General features: G+C 54.7%; 1 protein-coding gene and 1 long non-coding RNA gene across 3 annotated transcripts; one reads left to right on the top strand and one right to left on the bottom strand.

Moving 5' to 3' along the window:
• The first annotated feature begins 81 nt into the window (after positions 1 to 81).
• Positions 82 to 16,518, top strand: COPE (COPI coat complex subunit epsilon). 2 transcript variants are annotated; one of them, XM_025458137.3, is made up of 10 exons: positions 82 to 269; positions 5,802 to 5,864; positions 7,186 to 7,286; positions 9,886 to 10,038; positions 11,493 to 11,546; positions 11,961 to 12,042; positions 12,965 to 13,120; positions 14,940 to 15,008; positions 16,096 to 16,170; positions 16,306 to 16,518. In XM_025458137.3, the coding sequence occupies exons 1-10, from the start codon at positions 144 to 146 to the stop codon at positions 16,351 to 16,353; spliced, it is 927 nt and encodes a 308-aa protein (XP_025313922.1). In that variant the 5' UTR covers positions 82 to 143; the 3' UTR covers positions 16,354 to 16,518. The 2 variants fall into 2 exon arrangements, with proteins under 2 accessions (XP_025313922.1, XP_025313923.1); XM_025458138.3 differs by lacking the exon at positions 9,886 to 10,038 and having other exon boundaries at positions 95 to 269.
• Positions 13,116 to 16,373, bottom strand: LOC125753153 (uncharacterized). The gene is made up of 3 exons (XR_007404276.1): positions 16,258 to 16,373; positions 14,111 to 14,640; positions 13,116 to 13,887 (listed from the first exon to the last, which is right to left on the bottom strand). It is a non-coding gene; the product is annotated as an uncharacterized LOC125753153 (long non-coding RNA).
• Positions 16,519 to 17,607: the final 1,089 nt, after the last annotated feature.

Below are 17,607 nucleotides of genomic sequence, written 5' to 3' on the forward strand. Positions count from 1 at the left end.
CGCACTTGCGACTCCCGTCCAATTTGGCTCATCTTTAGGCAGGAACGAGTAAACTACAATTCCCAGCGTGCCTTGCGGCGACGGACTCCCAACTTCCGGCCGACGTGTCCCTCCGGAAGAGGAGCGACTGGGACCGTAGTGATATGGCGCCTCCGGCTCCCGGGCCGGCCTCCGGCGGCTCCGGGGAAGTGGACGAGCTGTTCGACGTGAAGAACGCCTTCTACATTGGCAGCTATCAGCAGTGCATTAACGAGGCGCAGCGAGTGAAGGTGCGGCCGCTCGGGGGCGAGGGGACAGTGGTGGTTCCGAAAGGCGTTTCTTCCTGGTGGCCACTGGTCGTGCTTTGATTTTTAAAATCTTCCTTCTCCTCGAGGTGTTTTTTCCCCAACGTATCTCTTCAGAGCGTTGTAAGGAGTTACCCTTGTCTTATGACCAAACTCAGAGCCGTGACAGTTTTTGTTATTTCTCACTCTAAGAGCTCGTTCTGCGCCGTGGAAGGCATTTGAGTAACGGATGCGTTTTACGCCACTATAGTGATAATAATAGTGATTTTCACTTGTGGAGGGCCCACGTGTGCCACCATACATACCCACAATACCCCTGAAGTAGGGATTTCATTTCATTTCATTCACTCCTCGTTGAGTTTCTCTTTGGGCCAGGCAGTGTATTCGTGCTGGGCTCAAAGCAGTGATAAAACAGACAAAACTCCGAACTCTTTTAGAAACTTCAAGCTCCCAAGGGAGACAGTCAAGCGGTTAATAAGAAGTCGGGGGTGGTGTGATGGATAGTGGTGGGAATGAGTTTGGCCATCTGAGAGTTAGAAATAACCCTGCTAGGCAGGGCCCAGCCAGTGGATGACGAGAGAGGGTGGCAGGTCCTTTAGCAGAAACTTTTAGGGAGGGACGTGGACGTACATTATAGACAATTTGGGAGTGAGAGAATCGTTAAGAGCAGTGAACCTGACAGGGTCTTGCCTGCCCTGGTTGTTAACCTTCAAAAAAAAAAACCTGTCAGTTATTTTACCAGCAAAATGGGTTTGCTGGGGATTAACGGATAATTGCAATCTGAGACATGTAACCTATGGCAAAACTGTAGGCAAGTCCAGAGAGCAGAGGAGAGGACTGCTGTCTTTCACAGGTGAAAGGGGGAGTTGAGAGGGCTCGTTATGAACAAAAAAATCCATTGAAGTAAACTGAGCTCCGAGTGTTGCGGCTTCTCATTACCTGAGCTGTGACAGTGTCTCCTTGGCTCCGCAATTGCCAGACAAGGAGAACATCTCTCATCTTCCTGTGGGGGTGGTAAAGTATAGGCTTCTTCCTCTGGGGAATGCGTGGTACCTCTCTTTTGTTGGGGTCTGCCACTAACCTGGAGTGTCAGGGCTTGAAAGCTCCCCCTTCTGGTCTCCTGACTCTCTTTTCTTTTTCTTTTTCTTTTTTTTTTAAGAGATTTTATTTATTTATTTATGATAGAGAGAGAGAAAGAGGCAGAGACACAGGCAGAGGGAGAAGTAGGCGCCATGCAAGGAGCCCAACACGGGACTCGATCCAGGATCTCCAGGATCACGCCCTGGGATGAAGGTGGCGCTAAACCGCTGAGCCACCCAGGCTGCCCCTGACTCTCTTTTCAACAGGCTGGTGTCCTAAAGAGATTAGACAAGTAGAGAAATGTGTGAATATATCATAACTTGACTGCTTAAGGGGACAAGGTGAGATAAAAAGTGCTGAGTTGGAGGGGCACCTGGATGGTCAGTCAGAAGAGCATAGGACTCTTGATCATGGTGGTGTGAGTTCGAGTCCCACGTTGGGTGTAGAGATGAGTAAAAATAAATATATCAACTTAAAAAAAAAAGACAACACACATACCACTCTTATTTTATCTTGTATATATTTTTTATTGGAGTTCGATTTGCCAACATATAGTCTAACAGCCAGTGCTCATCCCGTCAAGCACCCCCATCAGTACTAGTCACCCAGTGACCCCATCCCCCCACCCACCTCCCCTTCCACTACCCCTTGTTCGTTTCCCAGAGTTAGGAGTCTCTCATGTTCTGTCACCCTCTCTGATATTTCCCACTCTCTCTCTTTTTTTTTTTTTATCACTATTAATAAAAAAGAAAAGATGCTGAGTTGGAGAATAGGCAGGGGGCAGGGAGGAGGGTGCTTCCTCTGGGAATGGTCAGGTAAGCCCCAGCCGCTCTATCACTTGAACCCAAGGCTGAATCTTAAGAAGCATCAAACCCCATAAATTGCTGCAAAGGTCCTAAGGCAGAGATGAGCTCCAGGGAGTCAGAGCATAAAAGACCAGTGTAGCAGAAGTGGGGTGAGTGGCCGGGTGTGTGTGTGTGTGTGTGTGTGTGTGTGTGTATGTGTGTAGGATGGAGAATGAAGTGGGCAGGGCCACAGGCAGGGCCTCACAGGAGCCACAGTAAGAGTTTGGATTTTATTCCTAAGATGTAGGGGGCCACTGGAGCACCAAGCAAAGGAAGAGCTAACTATTTCACCCGGGCAGCCAGAGGCTTGGGAGGACTTTGTACTCTGAAGTAGAGAAGGCTTACTTGTTCATGCTTCTGGCCTTTGACACTGTACCTGGTTTCCCTGAGCATCATGGGTATAAAGCCTAAAATGGACTTCAGGAGACTGTCACACTTGGAATAGTACTTGTGCAATTGTATTCGTTTTCTGATTCTCTTATGACAAACAACCACAAATGACAACTTGCAGCCACACAAATTTATTTTCTCTCAGTTTCTGTAGGTCAGAAGTCCTACATGGCTTGCACCAGGCTAAAATCAAGGTGTTGGGAAGGCTGTATCTCTTCTGGAAATTCTAAGGAAAAATATGCTTCCAGACTCAAATGGTTGATAGCTCTGAGCCAGGGGCCAGCCTTGCCTCCTAGAGGCTTCTCTCCAATCCTCAGTCTTGAATATGGTCTCTCCATGTCAGAACCAGCCACAGGGTGTCAGATTGAATATTCCTCTCTTGGGCTCACTTGGCTTTCTCCTGCTGGTACTTTATTTCTGACTATTCTCAGCTATAAAAACTCTTGCTATTAAGGGCTTCTGTGATTAGGGTGGGTCCTCTCCCATAACCGGGCACACCGTCCCCATTTTAGGATCCATAACCTTCATCACATCCTCGAGGCCCCTTTTGTGACAGAATGGAAGCTGTTCACAGATTCTAGGGCCTTGGATGGACATCGCAGGTTGAGTGCCTTATTCAGGTTGCCACCACAGTTGTGTGTGTCCTTCCTGGGTAACAGACGGTGAGAAGATCAAGACAGTCCTGTGGTCAGACTCTGGCTCTGTGATGGTCTTTCTGCAGCCAGGGCTGAGTCATTGTACTTCTGTGCGCCTGTCTTCCCTCTGGTCCAATGGGAACAGTGGTACCTGTTTCACCAAGGTCACTGTGAGATTCGGCGTCACACTCACACTCTGCCATCTGGCTTCTCTTGTCTGTCTTTTCTGCTTACATCATAGCGATATGTCTTTTGAGTCTTCTCTTGTCATAATGTGCAGACTTCCCGTCACTGCTGAAAGGGAGAACCATCATGACCTGCTGTACTTAGAGAGGGACGAGAAACATTCATGGAAGCCAGACTGGTGGTCCCTGTGGGTGGAGGCACACTGCAGCCTGGCCTCTGAGCTAGGGAACTGCTCCCTCTTTGGTGATGTGGAAACATACACTGGCACGAAATCTGACATTCTTCCTGATGCATCCAGAAGGGCATACTGTCCCCACTGAGCCACTTGATGTGCCTTAATTCTGGTCTTTGTGCTGCCTAAACCCTCTTGGGCAGCCTATACTGGGTTGAACGGTGTTTCCTAAAAGATATGTTTACCCAGAACCTGTGAATGTGACTTATTTGGGAAAAGAATCATCGCAGATATAATTCCATAAAGGATCTCTGGATGTGATCAGCTGGGATTTAGGATAGGCCCTAAATCCAATGACTGGTGCTCTTTTAAGAGAAAGGCAAAGAGAGGTTTGAAGCAGATGGAGGAGGAGAAGGAGGCAGAGATTGGGGTGATGGGGCCACAAGCCAAGGAGTTCTTGGAGAACCTGGAAGAGGCCAGGAAGGATCCTTCTAAAATTTTTTTTTAATTTTTTATTTATTTATGATAGTCACACAGAGAGAGAGAGAGAGAGAGGCAGAGACATAGGCAGAGGGAGAAGCAGGCTCCATGCACCGGGAGCCCGACGTGGGATTCGATCCCGGCTCTCCAGGATCGCGCCCTGGGCCAAAGGCAGGCGCTAAACCACTGCGCCACCCAGGGATCCCCAGGAAGGATCCTTCTATAGAGCCTTTGATAGTATGGTCCTACTGACACTTTGATTTTGAACTCCTAATCTCCAGGACTGTGAGAGAATAATTTTTTTTTTAAGGTTTTATTTATTAGAGAGAATGCGAGCATGCGAGCAGGGGCAGGAACAGAGGGAGAAGGAGTCTGTTTCTCTTTGAGCAGGGAGCCTGAGCAGGACTTGATCCTGCGATGCTGGGATCATGACCTGAACCAAAGGCAGACACATAACTGAGCAACCCAGGTGCCCCAATTTTCTGTTCTTTCTAACCACCCAGTTTATGGCAATTCATTACAGTGGCCCCAGCAATCTCTGACAGGCATGATCTGAGGTGGCCCCAAGTGGAACACCTGGTACATCATTGCTTTTTATCAGATGTAGTGCTCTGTCACCATGTCATCATGATGTTTGTTTGTCAGACATTTCTTAAGTATCCACAAGATGGTAGGTACCACCCAAATGCTGGGGATAAAGCAGTGAAGAAAGCCTCAAGAAGCTGAAGGCCCAGCGTGGCCATCCTCACAGGGGCCCCCACCCCATCACTAGACCCACTTCTCCCCCCACAAAGGTACTCACTGTCCTCAGGACTGGCTGCACCTCTGAGCTGCCTAGGGGCAGTCAGAGGCCACTCTGGGATCGGCCATCATTGATGGGTATGAACCTCCTGGCTTTGTTCTCAGGTAATTCTGGTGAGCTATCCCCAAGCAGCAAATGGCTGAGAAGCATTTGTTCAGAAAGATGCCATTCCTGTTTACTTAGATCTGGAGATCTGCCTAGCACTCAGCACACAGCTTCTGCCCGAGGCCTTATGAGCCTTCTTCCGTTCTTGGCTCTGAGGCCCTCCCAGGGCCTTATGGCCTGGCCAGGGCTCAGGGGGCTTTCCCCACAGTCCCAGAGTGACCAGTGTGTGATGTCCCCTCTCCAGGGCTCCCCAGCTCTGTGGTGGCAGGCTTGAGCGGCACGGCCCAGGCTGGACACAGATGTCACTGAGCCAGGGCAGCCCAGCTGAGCTCTCTCAGAAAGGCCCTCTGAGTGGGCAACCTTCGTCTCTTCTTCCATGTTTAAAAAAGTGTTTTGGAACAAAAACAGGACAGGAACACATTGCATAGAAGTACAAAAAGTAAAGTCCCCTGCGCATGTCTCCTGGGTCCCATCTGTTCTGCAGAATTACCCATCCACCTTTGGATAGGAATGCTCCCAGGCCTGTTTTCTCTACTTTTACAAACCCAAGCACTGGGGTATTTTCCCTCAACAACTCGGACCACCTGTACCATTGAGAAGCTTCTGTTTTGACCCGCTGCACCCTGGGAGCCCCTGTCAGTATGAGTGGCCGCATGTCCAGTGGTGAGAGGCGTGGGCTCTACCCTGCTCCCTTCCCTGGGTAGTAGTAGTAGGGGACAAGGTCAGAGCTGGAACCCAGTCCTGGGGAAGCTGCTTGCTCCTGGTCTCTGCCAAGGACCTGCCTGTGGCTCCAAGTGTCCTTACGTGCTTCTGTCTCCACAGCCCTCAAGCCCGGAGAGAGACGTGGAAAGGGATGTCTTCCTGTACAGAGCGTACCTTGCACAGGTGAGTGTGGGCCTGTGACCTCCAGTGTTCCTGGGACAGGAGAGTAAGGAACAGAGTGCTGGGTGGCGACAGGGGCTGGGACAGCAGACAAAGGAGGTCAGAGTCCAGCAACTTCCCATGGCTGGTGTGGCCTCCACAAGTAGGTGGCCATGTCCCCAAGGTTGTGGACTCACCAGGCCCAAGGACCAGTATGGGGATTTCTCCCTTTTCTTCTGTCATCAGTAGATTGTGTTTGTTTAATACAGCTTCGGGTTTGCAGAATAGGATAGAGATAGATAGGAAAGAGAATCCCACCCCCAGTAGATAAGAAAGAGATAGGAAAGAGAATCCCACCCCCCACCCCTAGTCTGCAGGCAGGTTTTCTTCCTACTCACATCTGGGGTTGGTGGGATGCTTTCATTGGTGGATGTACCAGTGTTGGCACTGCTGTTAAGTCAAGGCCATAGTTTATTCCAGGCTCTAGGAACATTACCCTGGGAGTGCAAGCAGTCCAGATGGTGCTTGCATGGACAGGACTGAGTCGTGCCCTGCCCTGGTTTTCCCCGCCAGGGCCCACTGGCAGCCAGCCTCCCACCTGCCTTCTCCCCTCAGCCTCAGCCTTAGACTGTGGTCTGTCCTGGGCACTTGGCTCCACAGCTGCCCTCATCTCACCTCACCTCAGGCCTTGAGTGGCTTCCTGGTTCTGTTCACATCTTTCCCTCTGTGGAGTGTTCTGGAGCCTGATGGGACCCCACCCTCCCATTGACCAAGCCTCTCCTGCCCCCTTACCTTGAGGGTGAACAGTATGTGGGTGGCCTCTACAGAGGAGCTGCCCTGATGTATGTGGAATCTCCTTGCAATGTATACTTTTTTTTTTAAGAACACCTATATATGGCAGTAAAAACATCAGAATCACTCCAGTTCCCTCCCAGCAGTTACCACCACCACCAGTTCTGAATGTCAGCAGGGAGGGGGTGAATGTCCTGATTTATAGAAGTGCATTCCCTGCCTGCCTGCCCCCTGCCCCTGAGCATTCCCCCCAGAGCTGGCAGGCCCCTCACCCTGTCACCTCAGCCCTGGGAACTGGACACTGAGCAGCTGGGGTCTCCATTGTGGCCTGACAGGTGACAAGTGACACTGTGCTGCCTCGCAGCAGGTTCTGTAGTAGAACTGGCAGCTGGCAGGCTGAGGGGTCCCTGGGGGTGGTGGGCCTGGTTCCAGGTGCTAGGGCTCTGCCAGGGTGATGCTAGAGCCCTAAAAAGCTCTCATGTATTCTGGGGTCTGAGGTATAAGCCCCACGGGGGAGAGCAGGTCAGTGACAGTGTGCTTGTCTTGACTGCAGAGGAAGTATGGTGTAGTCCTGGATGAGATCAAGCCCTCCTCAGCCCCCGAGCTCCAGGCCGTGCGCATGTTCGCTGAGTACCTGGCCAACGACAGCCAGAGGTGAGGATGGGAGGGTACGGGTGGGCATCTCTCCCCACCTTCTCACCTCCCTGAGCCTCAGTGAAAGCACATTCCATGGGATGCCTGAGTGGTTCAGTGGTTGAGCGTCTGCCTTCCGCTTAGGGCGTGATCCCGAAGTTTGAGGATCGAGTCCTACATCGAGCTTCTTGCATGGAGCCTGCTTCTCCTCTGTCTGCCTATGTCTCTGTCTCTCTCTGTCTCTCATGAATAAGTAAATAAAATCTTAAAAAAAAAAAGAAAGAAAGAAAGCACGTTCCTATCCTGCTTGGACATTTATGTAAGCCATTCATTCTGTTGCTGGCCAGGATACTTGCCCAGGTGCTTATGAGCTCTGCCTCTGCCTCTGCAGGTGGAAGCTGTGTGACCCTGCCTTGTCCGTGCATAGGGGACCAGCATGACCTGGCAGGCTCCATGGCTCCAGTGCACCTCAGTTCCCCCCACCCCAGGAATGGCTGGTTGTGAGGCCCCCTAGGATTAGGAACGTAAAATGTTCCCCACAGGGTACCTGGGATAGGGCAACAGCCTAGCCCATGACATGGAGACACTCTGCTCTGTAGATCTTCCCTTGCCCCCCTGCCCAGCCCTGAGATCCCACCACCACCCTGGAGCATCCCTCATAGTGGCAAGGAGCCTCACAGAAAGGCCTTCCCCAAGCTCTGCCTAGTGGAACTTCTTAGACCAGGACTTGATTGTGACTTGTTGATACTGTGCTACTCTTGTGGGCCACTGAGGTTGACTTTGGGTCCCAGGTGTGGGTGAGACCACCTGCTGTGATCCCTGCCACTGCTCTTATAGAGCACAGTGTTTTGTGCCCTGTCTGCTGACTGGGCTCCTTCACCTTTGAAGCTTGAGGCTCAGGGAGATTTACTTGTCAGCGATGACAGCTGAATGGGGACCCAGATTCTGACCCCCAGAACCCATGAATGCAATACCATTGGAAATGAGGTCTTTGCAGATGCAATTAGTTAAGGATCTTGAGATTGTCCTAGATATAGGATGGACCCTGGTATCCTCATAAGAGACCAAAGAAGAGAAGACAGAGAGGGTACAGAGGGGTGGGCTGTGTGAAGATGGAGGCAGAATTGGGATGAGACAGAAGCCAAGGGGTGCCGAGGACTGTGGGCAGCCAGCTGAAGCCAGGGGAGAGGCTTGGGATGGATTCACCCTCAGGAGCCTCAGAAGGTACTCACCCTGCCCATACTTGGATATCGAGCTTCTGTCTCCTAGAACTTCTTTTCTGTGAGTCTGTTCCTATTGCTTGCATCTTTCTGGTTTGTGATGCCTTGTGATGGCAGCCCCAGGGCACCAAGACAGGCAGCCTCCTGAGGCTATCATTTCTTCCTCTCCACGCTTCATGAGCCTTATTCTTTCAGAAGAAGACGGGCCCTGGGACCATCTAGGAGCAGGGGCTTAGGAAGGCAGAGTGGTTCGGGGTGCATCTGTCCTGCCAGCACAAACTGCTGCCCCCTAGCCAGCCCAGCAGGCTGGCTATGGAGAAAGTCCCAGGACCTGCAGGTAAACGATGATATGTTACAGTAACGGCATACGACACCGAGGTCACATTAGCAGCAGCATGTAGCATGTCTACTCTCAGTGTGGGGTGGCCCCAAGTGCTCCATGACAACTCTGTGTCACACCGTGTATATGGTCTAGGTGTGCAGAGTGGGAAATAGTATCAGATTTGAAGTCCTTTGTCCATCAGGCTCTTTGGTGGGCCTGAGGACAGTGACAGTTGTGTCCCCGTCCTCCAGGACCTTAAGACACAGATCCTTGGGCAACTTGGGGCCTGGCCTTTGCTTCCCTTCTCCTATCAGCTATTCAGCAGATCCCAGAGTGGCCTCTGACTGCCCCTAGGCAGCTCAGAGGTGCAGCCAGTCCTGAGGACAGTGAGTACCTTTGTGGGGGGAGAAGTGGGTCTAGTGATGGGGTGGGGGCCCCTGTCAGGATGGCCACGTTGGGCCTTCAGCTTCTTGAGGCTTTCTTCACTGCTTTATCAGCCTTTTGAAACAAGGGGTCTTGACTCTGTTTAGTTAAGCAGAGCTTGGTTCAGGTGTCCTGTGGCCCGTGGAGAAACTGATTGATCCTTGGTGGAGCCCTGACTTCAGCCTGGCCCCCAGCCCAGCATGTCACCCACCTGCCAGGAGCAGCCGGCCTCCTTGGCAAGGCAGCGACGTCACTGGTGTGAGATTCATCTGTGTAGCTTCCTGTCTCCAGAGAGGCACCCCTGGCGAGTCAGCTTGTACCTCTGTGTCCAGGGTGGTGTGGACACTATGGCCCCCTAGCTCTGAGGGCCAGGAGGTCTTTAAGCTTAGGCAATCATTTGTGCCACTTTATAGACATGGCCCCTCCTGCACCACATCTCCTCATGAGGCCTGAGACCACCCAGCCTCAGTTTCTCTGTGTAAGGGTGAGAAGTGCCACATGGGAAGGTGGTGGGACTTAACAGAGAGCCTCTTCTGACTGCAGCTGCTGTGTTCCCCTGGGGGCCCTCTCACCCTTTCCGGACCTGTCTGCTCCCACAAGGGTGAGGCTGGCTTCCCACTCCTGGCTGCAGGCCCCCAACAGCCTCGTCTTGCAGGGACTCGATCGTTGTCGAGCTGGACCGGGAGATGAGCAGGAGCGTGGACGTGACGAACACCACCTTCCTGCTGATGGCTGCCTCCATCTACTTCCACGACCAGAACCCAGATGCAGCCCTGCGTACTCTGCACCAGGGGGACAGCCTGGAGTGGTGGGTGTCCTCCCTGTTTCAGGGGGAAGGCCTGGAGGCCTGAGGTGCCCCTCTGGTCTCCAGGCTGCCCATGGCCCCATTGGCCATTGTCATGGGAACAGTGTGGGGCTGCCCAGAGAGACTGGTGGGGCCCAGGCTTTCCCATTCAGGCTGCAGCTCCCATTCTTGGGCCAGGAGACACTCCTTTCTGTTCGGCTGGGCTGCTGTTCCCAAGGACACGGCTCCCAGGGCTGGAAATCCTCTTTTCCCAGTGGCAGAGTTGAAAGCACCTTTGTTTCTGCCTGTGGTTTCTACACCCCCACCCCCACCACGGAGCTCTGTGTCCCTGGGCTCTGGTCTTTCCAAGGTCCTCCCCATGTTCCCCCAGGCCCTCCCTTGAGGCTAGCCCTCATTCATGGGACTCCAGGGCTGGGGTGCTGGAGCCCCTTGTGGCGCACCGTATGCTCTACGCACCACCTCAGGAAGTGACCCTGGGCCGGCGCTGCATTGAGGGCACTGTGTCCAGGGCTCCAACCCAGAGGGTGTGACAGCCCTGCCCTGTGAACTCTCTGGTGCATGCTGTGCCTTGGTGGGTGGGTCACCACAGATTCATTATTGTATCTGTTTACATTCCCCCTTCAGTCCAGAAAGGGATTTGTGGCAGCCTAGATATAGGTCTGGCAAACAGTTTACAAGACAATAGACTGTTTTTTTGTTTTGTTTTGTTTTTAAGATTTATTTATTTATTTATGATGGACATAGAGAGAGAGGGAGGCAGAGACACAGGCAGAGGGAGAAGCAGGCTCCATGCAGGAAGCCCGATGTGGGACTTGATCCCAGGACTCCAGGATCGCGCCCCGGGCCAAAGGCAGGCGCCAAACCACTGAGCCACCCAGGAATCCCCCGGCAGTAGACTGTTTTTCAGATTCCTACACAGGTTGATCTGGATGGGAAAATGTGGAAACTAGTGACTATATATATATCATTGGTGGTCACAGCTGTCAGGCAGAGAGGGAAGCCATGGGTGTGGGACCCACCTGTCCCATGGAGCACCCCTGTGACTGGAAGAGCCACCTTCTCTGGTGGCTGACCCTTTGCTTGGCTGCTCAGCTTGCTCCCTGGGCTCTTGGTACTGGGTGGTGGCTGGTGTCCCCCTCATACCAGGAGTGGGGTGCAGGTATGGTGCCTAGCCTTGGGGTAGTCAGTGGGATGACTTGAGAACCCATGAAAGCTCCAGCCCCAAGTGCTTAGTGGTGAAATGGGGGAGCCAGGGTCCCGGGAAGCAGTGGGAGGTTTGGCCCAGTGTACAGTGCCTGGGTCTGAGTCCAGTGCTGTTCAGCATTGCCCTCTACAAGGCAAGGCCGGCAGCCCCAGCTCTCCTAGGAATGTTCCTGGAGGTGGCACCCACACAGAGTGAGCCCTGATAGGCAGCAGGGTGATGAGGATGCCTGCTGACTGCCTGCTCTGTCCCGCAGCATGGCCATGACTGTGCAGATCCTACTGAAGCTGGACCGCCTGGATCTTGCTAGGTAAGTCTCTCCCATGCATGCCCACCTGTGGCTCCTGAGCTGGGACCCATGCGTCAGGGCTGTCTTTGCCCACTAGGGGGCACTCACCCTGGGGACCTTCCCTGAGCCCCTTCCAAAGCCTAGAGCATTAGTGGTACTATTGCTTCTCCGGTCACTTCATTCTAGCCCACTGGGATGACTCACTGTGGTTTACCTGCCCTTCCCTGCAGGGTGTTGCCTGGGATGAGGAATGGTGCTGTCCATGCCTTAGTTTCCTTCTGTGACTTGGGGGGTAGGGCCTGCAGAGTTAGGGTGGGCTTCCCAAGTGTGTGGTGGCAGCGGCTGGGCTGGGTCCATGAGCTGGCACCCGTGGCTACTTTGTGAGTAGGAATGGGGTGGGGGTGGGGGCTCCCTTCAACCCTTCTGTGTCCCCAGGAAGGAGCTGAAGAAAATGCAGGACCAGGACGAGGATGCGACCCTCACTCAGCTGGCCACTGCGTGGGTCAATCTGGCTGTGGTGAGCTCCTGGGCTGTGCTGAGGGAAGGAGGGAGCCCCTGCCTCCAGAGCTGGCCGGTCCTATGGGGAGAGTGCCAGTATGGGCTTCTGTGGACACATTGGACCTGCTTCTTCTTTGGGGCCAGGGCACATCCCCCAGGGGAGCCCCCAGCCTGGTGCGCCCTGGCACATTTCCTACTTTACTCAGAACCAACCCAATTCCTCCCTCCTCAGAGCTGAGCAGCTTGGCCAGAACCAGAGTGAATGAGCTGGGGGAGGGCTCTGGAACCATACTTGATGGACTGAGTGGGCCAGCCTGGCAGTGCAGCCTCCTCCCAGGGCTGACCCTGGACTTGGCTCCCACTCAGTTTGTTCCCTGGGCTTTTGGCACTGTGCAGTGGTCAGTGTCCTCCTAACACCTTCCCCTGCACCCAGCCCCTATCTCCCCCCTGCCTGGGCAGCGTCCCCCATCTTGGCAGTGGCCCCTTTTCTGGCTTTTGGCACTGGACTTTCTCTAAGCCTTTTTTTTTTTTTTTTTTTTTTGGTATGGGCTGCTTAAGATGTGTTCCCCGTCTGCGTGTGCCTACACTGCCCTTGGGGGGCTGAGGCCTCACACAAGCTTGTTTCTAGTGTCTAGTTTAGCCGATGAACCCTGCCCACACTTCACCAGCTCTGCATTTTCCCACAAGCTTTCACGTCTTGGTCTCGGGGTCCCCTGTAAGAGTGATGTTACTACATCTTTAGCAGGCAGACAGAACCTTTCATTCAGAACCCAGGTGGTCGAGGTCAGGACTGCTGGTGACAGGGGTGTCCAGGGACTGCCTGCCACGCGCTGGCCATGCCAGGATCACCTCAGCAAAGTGATCTGCTCTGTGAGGGAGCGGGCAGTGGCAGGGCTGGGAAGCAGGGTGACAAACTGGTGATGTTGGAACTGTCCCCGCAGGGTGGCGAGAAGCTGCAGGATGCCTACTACATCTTTCAGGAAATGGCTGACAAGTGCTCATCCACCCTGCTGCTGCTCAACGGGCAGGCGGCCTGCCACATGGCCCAGGGCCGATGGGAGGCTGCCGAAGGGGTGCTCCAGGAGGCTCTGGACAAGGTATGGCAGGCCCAGCCTGCACCGCGGCTCCCAGTGGGGGCAGCAGGTGATGCAGGGCTTGGGCTTGCTTCAGAAGGAGACCCCCACAGGCCTGATGTGTGATCACATGGGAATTTATATTAATACCAAACCAGCTAAGAATCAGGATTGCAAATAGAAATGTTGAGTGTAGTTTCTCTTAGAAGTAGGAGGATCCCATCAGCCTGGGCTTCTGTTGGCCTGAGCTGAGCAAAAGTTCTTGCCATCATGTTGGCTGGGGCCTCTTGATGTGATTCCTCACCTGAGTCCGCACTTGGAAGAGATGCCCGCTGTTCATCACCAAGGGGAGAGTGGGCTGCAAACGTGAGGTGTTGCCTGGGCCTGTCCTGGCCTAAAAGAGGGACCTTGAGTGAGGCCCTGTGGGGAAGCCCCAGCTGTTGTCTTCCCCGGACCAACATGTGAGGTCTTGTGTGTTATTTTTATAATCAGAGGACATGTCAAAGTTTCTTTCCATCTTTGGAAAACATTTCTTGATACAATGAGAAACAGACACCAGTAGGAAGCTTTCTCCCTGTATCTCTGTGAGGGGTCGAGTTACCATCAGAAGTTTGTTTGCAGATCAGGGGCGGGCCAGGGCCATTAGTCAGGTGCTCCTCAGGCTGCTTACTTGGAGCTGCCTTGCCCTGCCAGGCAGCCACCATGCCTCCTTGACAGGGTCTGACTCAACTGGACTGCTGTATGCCTGCAGGGCTGGTCAGGAAAGCCTGGCCTGGTGGGGTGTCTCTGCCCTAGAAGGAGAGGGCAGTGGGGTCCCCAGTTAAATAACACCCATCTGTCCTCATTCTCTGAGACACCACCTGGGCTGGCTTGCTGCCCTGTGGCCCTGTCCCTGCCACGCCATGCCCCCCCCCCCCCCCCGGCAGCCTGAGGCATGCCGTGGCCTCATTCATCCTGGTGCCTGCGTGCCACCCCATGCTTTTCACTGTCCTTCCCATTCCTTTTTGTGTTCACCTCGTTTTGCTTCTGTGAGTACATGCCACTGTGCCCTATGACAACAGCTGAGGAGACTAAGGTGGAGAGAAGTTGAGTTTCCCCAGAGAAGGGCAGCCCTGGCATGGAGCTGGGTCTGGGCAGGAGGCTGGGGTCCATACAGCTCCTTGAACCTGCAACACCACGAGTCTGGGTTGCTGTTCTCTGCTCCAGGTGCCCAGTTAGGGCTCCCTGCAGTGTCCCTGCTTCAGAGCCCTGTGTGGGTGGGTAGAGTGAGGTCATCCGCTTGGATGTTCTGGTAATTTCCCAGCAGTTTCTTGTCAAGGCCCCTGGAGAGCAGGAGGGGCAGGCGGGGTCTGCCCTGTGGTCTCAGACCTCATTTTTGCAGCAAGAGGGACAGCTTGCCAGCGATGGTATTCAGGCCATCTTGGGTTGGGCTCTGTTACTTTGAGGTTGGTATAATAAATACACCCCTCCCAAATCACAGCAAGCAAGGGGGCTCTTTTGCATCCTGGTCCGCAGATGAGACACTGGGCTTAGAGGGGAAGCAGCTGTTGGGGAAAAGAAAGGTAGTCAGAAGGTGGGTTGGGGTTGGGGCTGGGCTGGGGCCCCCTCGTCACTTAGGTAGAAAGGAGGGTCCTGAGGTCACCACCTCGCAGAATGGCCAGTAGGCACGTTTTGGGTCTTGCAGCCCCCACCTGCTCCACCTCTGAGGGTATGACCTTGTATGGGTCATGTCTTCACCTTGGGTCAGTGGGAGGCATTTTCCCACCTGAGATGGGGATGGGCAGGCCAAGTCGGGGGCCTAGGGGAGCTGACCCTGCTCGCCTGGTGTTCCCTGTGTTTCCAGGACAGTGGCCACCCAGAGACACTGATCAACCTCATCGTCCTGTCACAGCACCTGGGCAAGCCACCCGAGGTAGGGTCCCCTGGTGCAGGGGAAGTGTTCTGGCCCTCAGGGTGCCAGCGTGTGGTGGGCAGGGGTCTGTGATACGGCTCCAGCCCCAGATGAAGCTCAGCATCTTGAGCGGAAACGCATTCCTTTTGGGGGCAGGGGTGGTGGTGGTGGTGAGTGCAGTTGCATTGGCGCGAGGGGCCCTGGGAAGTTGGTGTTGCAGGTGATCCTCTAGGGCCCCACCCTGGCCCAGGCTGTAGGCCAGCTGCTCCATGGGCCCTATGAACTATGAGCTGTGTCTCAGAGGGCCAGCTGAGCTGGGATCCCCATCTGTGCCATCTCTTGGTGGAGAGAAAAGGGGCCCAGGGGAGCAATCTCTGTGAGCCCATGTTGTCTAAGGGTGGGGAGGGAGGGAGAACTCTGGGGCACCGCTCTCTGTAGGTGACTGACTGGCACAGTTGGCCAAGGACCGACCCCAGGACTTCCTGACAGTCGGTCACCCATCCCTTATAGAAGCCCCCCCCCCCCCCGGCAGCTTCAGGGCTGGGGCAGAACAGCATAGACAGGACAGCTGTCCCACTCACCCCAGAAATAGCACTGGACCCCTAGTCTCAGGGAGACAGGTGCCCCACCCCCTGAGTCTGAGCTGGGCCTGGGGAGGTGAGGGGAGCTGGGAGCAAGGGCTCTTCCTGGGGTCCAGGTTCTAATACTGAGATCTCTGGGGTTTCTCTGTATAGTGTGCCCAGAACAAATTCACCTCCCCTCCCAACTCTCTTCCCCCTGACCTGCCCTCTGCTCCTCCTAGTCCTAGTCCTCTCCTAAGGTCCCTCCCAGCCTACTCCCCTGAATCCGGTGATGCATCCTCCAACCGTGCACTAGCATGGGCTCTGTGCCAGGTGCCCCCTCTTCCCTCCCCAGCCCTGGGGGTCCTCTGTCATCAGCCTGATTTCACAGTGGGGTGATGGACGTGATGGGAGACCAGGGCCCTTGCTTGGGAGACCAGGGTCATCTGGGCAGCCCTCACTTCACCCCTCCTCTCGCTCTGCATGTGCAAGCCACCTGGGTGCCCCCTATTCAACTAACCTGGCCTCTGGCCTCATTTCCCTTGCAGGTGACAAACCGCTACCTGTCCCAGCTGAAGGACGCACACAGGTCCCACCCCTTTATCAAGGAGTACCAGGCCAAGGTGAGCCTGAGCTGGCGATCTGTCCCACATCCCCAGACCCCCCATAGGCGGGGCCAGGGAAGGCCTGTGACTGAGGTCTTGACTCACGTTCTCTGTTTCTCTTTCTGCTCCCACTGTCCCCAATCCACATTGCAGGAGAACGACTTTGACCGGCTGGTGCTGCAGTATGCTCCCAGCGCCTGAGGCCGGCTGCAGGCTGGTTCCCAAGCCCGGGAACAGCGAGGCTGGGCATGCTGCCCCCACTGCCAGGCACCCATCCTCTTGTGCTCTTGGTTGCTCTGGCTAGAGGTGAAGGCTCGAGGCTCAGCCTGACCAGGGCCCCTTCTGTCAATAAATATCTCCACCTGATCCATGTCTGCCACTCTGGGAGGGACATGTGTGAACCACGACTCAGAAGGGAGGGTCCCAGGCACTGTCCCCCAGGGCTTTTCCTGGGAGGGAAGCCTTGGAGACCAGGGCCTGTGAACAGGAGCTGCACAGACTCCCCACCCCGGAAACAGCTGCCCCATGATGCTGAGCTACGGCGGCACTGCTATGTCTCCCAAGTCCACTTGACATCCAGAGAAACTGAGATAGTGACAGCCATCATGAGGAGCATCAGGACTCAAAACCAGTATCCTGGGGTGGCAAGGGAGGTAGGAAGTACTCAGGCCTCTCAGTTGAGTCACATGTGTGCAAGGAACACATGCACCCCCACCCCACCCCATCCGACCATCCCCTGCTCCTGGTTGTTGTGGCCGAGGCACTCAGCTCTCTACCTGGAGAGAGGAACCCATGGTGAGTGCCCTTCCATAAGAGAAAGCCAGGGCAGTAGCTGGCATCTGTTGTCTGGAGAGAGGGTGGTACCCAAGCAGTGGGGACTTGTTGGCTGGGCCTCTCAGATGAGGTCACCACTGATCTGTCTCCACCCAAATAACTAGAAGGATCTGCCAGGCCAGGTTCTGGGGGGGCGAGCAGTCATTCAAGGCAGCATGGACAGCCCATGCAAAGCGCCTGAGGCTCCGTGAGCAGGACAAGGCTTTGTGGCCTTTGGCCCTAGGTCGTCAGTGTCTGGGCCTCTTCCAGGAAGGAGGTAAGACCTGGGTTGCCAGAGTGTGGCCTCATCTGCCTGAACCTAGGGCTCGGTTGCCAGGACAGGATATAGAGCACAGGATTCCCAGCTGCAGGACCCACCTGTGTCCCCTCCCTGCCTGGTGAGGAGCTCAGCAAGGGGGAGAGGTGACGGAGGCATCTGTCAGGGGTGGGGATCAGGGATCTGGGGATGAGCTCCCCGGGTTCCTCAGGTGGAATGAGGAAGGGGCACCTTTTGACCTTTGCAGCCCCTTGCCAGGTCACTGGCAGCTGGCAGCACCAGGAACCACATTCCACTTCTGCGCTGCACCCACCCATTGGTGGCCTCCCAGCTGGCCCCATCAAGATGAAACTCAACACAGCTGG

Source organism: Canis lupus, chromosome 20, assembly GCF_003254725.2.
Source record: "Canis lupus dingo isolate Sandy chromosome 20, ASM325472v2, whole genome shotgun sequence".
NCBI lineage: Eukaryota > Metazoa > Chordata > Mammalia > Carnivora > Canidae > Canis > Canis lupus.

Excerpts from the sequence above, each read along its gene's own strand:
- COPE (XM_025458137.3), top strand. The coding sequence starts at position 144 with ATGGCGCCTCCGGCTCCCGGGCCGGCCTCCGGCGGCTCCGGGGAAGTG. Across the intron at positions 5,865-7,185 it reads ACAGAGCGTACCTTGCACAG|AGGAAGTATGGTGTAGTCCT; the intron begins GTGAGTGTGGGC and ends TCTTGACTGCAG. Across the intron at positions 11,547-11,960 it reads GACCGCCTGGATCTTGCTAG|GAAGGAGCTGAAGAAAATGC; the intron begins GTAAGTCTCTCC and ends CTGTGTCCCCAG.